This window comes from Austrofundulus limnaeus, unplaced genomic scaffold (assembly GCF_001266775.1).
Source record: "Austrofundulus limnaeus strain Quisiro unplaced genomic scaffold, Austrofundulus_limnaeus-1.0 Scaffold128, whole genome shotgun sequence".
NCBI classification, from domain to species: domain Eukaryota; kingdom Metazoa; phylum Chordata; class Actinopteri; order Cyprinodontiformes; family Rivulidae; genus Austrofundulus; species Austrofundulus limnaeus.
In genome coordinates, this window is record NW_013952530.1 from 1,011,604 (window position 1) to 1,013,701 (window position 2,098).

Sequence of the window (2,098 nt, forward strand, 5' to 3'; positions counted from 1 at the left end):
TTTCATAATATTATGACTTTATTCTTGTAATAATACAACTTTAATCTAGTAATATTACGACTTTAATCCCATAAAATTATGACTTTAATCTTGTAATATTTTGACATTAATCTCTTAATATTATGACTTTATTCTTGTAATAATACAACTTTAATCTAGTAATATTACGACTTTAATCCCATAAAATTATGACTTTAATCTTGTAATATTTTGACATTAATCTCTTAATATTATGACTTTATTCTTATAAAATTACAACTTTAGTCTCGTAATAAAAAAAATCTTGTTGTGTGGCCCTATCACTCCGTACTTTTGAGACTATCTCCATATTAAATGCTCAAAATGACTTTGGACAGTTAAAGTTTCCATTGACTATTTTTTTGTACTTGCGTGCAAACGATTATTATGAGCTCACAAAAAACGATGTGCAGACAAATTGTGTGCACATTGGATTATCTTGTGTGTTCATGTAATGGACATGAGATAGAAAAACAATTCTTAAGGCACTTTAAGGGTTCTGTAAACGGTCGTCAAAGTGGTGAAAAGTTATYATACATAACCTGTTGTTTTTCTAGGCCCTGGGAACTTTGGACTGAGGTTGATCAACTTTGAAATTCAGAAGAACAGTATTTCCCACGAGACTCAAGGATTAAAGGAAAACTGTCTGGTGGTTCGACGAGGGAAACCATTCAAAGTCACTTTGCTGTTCAAAGGCCGGACCTGGGAACCCTACAAGGACAGGCTGGTCCTGGAGGTTTGTTTAGGTATGAAAGACAGACTGTTCAAATTTAAAGCAGTATGAGRCTGAAATCAAAATGAAATTTACAACAATCTTTTTTCCACCGGTGGGCAAAAATGGTGTTTCCAGACGCTACCTGGGGCTATTATTTTGAAAACTAAGGTGTCAGACGATTCCTTTTGGATTTTGTCTTTAGTTTGACCACCTTACAAAAAATAAAAAATGTCAAAAGGCTYAACCTATTAGTGCTTATTTTAAGATGTAACACCTCAGAGTCTACACTGAGTTTTACTGTCTGCAGGGGGTCTGTCACAAAGGATTCCAGTACTTTCTGAGAAACAATCAGCCACACAATGGTCYGCTACRATTYATCCAGAAAAATCAAGYGGGCACTCRGTCACCATCTACATCTGCTCCCCTRTTCTGGCCCCGGTGGCTCAGTACCAGCTCCTGGTCCACATAGAGAACATATTTTCCAGAATCACTTACCGGTACATAGCTGGGACATTTATTCTGCTCTGCAACCCTTGGCTAAAAGGTGGCTCTACRTAATCACACTATTTACTCATTGGTTTTTATTTTGTTGATGAYGTAGTGTCACATCTGTGCCATCGTGTTGCAGATGATCCAGTCTACATGCCACACGATGCTCACATACAAGAGTACATCAAGAGTGACTACGGACTGATTTTCATGGGTACCCCTACCAATGTTCAAAAGAGACCGTGGGTTTTTGGTCAGGTATGCAACGCACAACATGTCATGAACAGGTGCATGACTAAGGCTGCAGCTCAGCTTTATTTGTGTGCAGTACGAACCTGGAGTACTGGATGCATGTCTGCAGCTCCTGCAGCTCAGCAATGAGCATCTTAACAACCCCAACAAAGACTACAAACTGAGAGCTGACCCCGTCTACATCTGCAGGGTGATCTGTGCCATGGTAAGAGGCGACCTTTACGAACACGTACTGCATCCTACKAATAGTTTAATCAAAGCATGCATGAAACTTGTCATTTCAAGTTCCTCTGCAGGTTTTCAGCGTAGGACGCAGAATGTTAATAATGCTTCTCCTCTTAAAGGTCAACAGCAACGATGATCTTGGTATTATGCTCGGGAGGTGGAAGGACGACTACACAGATGGTGTGAAGCCAACAGATTGGAGCGGCAGTGCTGAAATCCTTCACCGGTGGCTCTCGTCCAACTACAAACCTGTACGCTACGGACAGTGCTGGGTGTTTGCATCCGTCCTCTGCACAGGTACTTTGAATTTGCGAAAACCAATTTCCTGCATCAAAGATATCCTTATTGGATTGGTAGTGTTGCCATATGTCAAGCTTTATTGAGCATCTTTGACCAGTC

At 39.8% G+C, this 2,098-nt stretch overlaps 1 protein-coding gene across 1 annotated transcript in view; it reads left to right on the top strand.

The window, feature by feature from the left end:
- Window positions 1-575: 575 nt before the first annotated feature.
- The window catches only part of LOC106522385 (protein-glutamine gamma-glutamyltransferase 5), a gene marked incomplete at its 5' end in the record, with an annotated part of 12,561 nt that continues 11,038 nt past the window's right edge, over window positions 576-2,098 (top strand). The window contains 5 exon segments of the mRNA XM_014015367.1: window positions 576-764; window positions 1,041-1,277; window positions 1,362-1,480; window positions 1,551-1,679; window positions 1,819-1,996. Coding sequence (XP_013870821.1) covers window positions 576-764; window positions 1,041-1,277; window positions 1,362-1,480; window positions 1,551-1,679; window positions 1,819-1,996 — 852 coding nt within the window.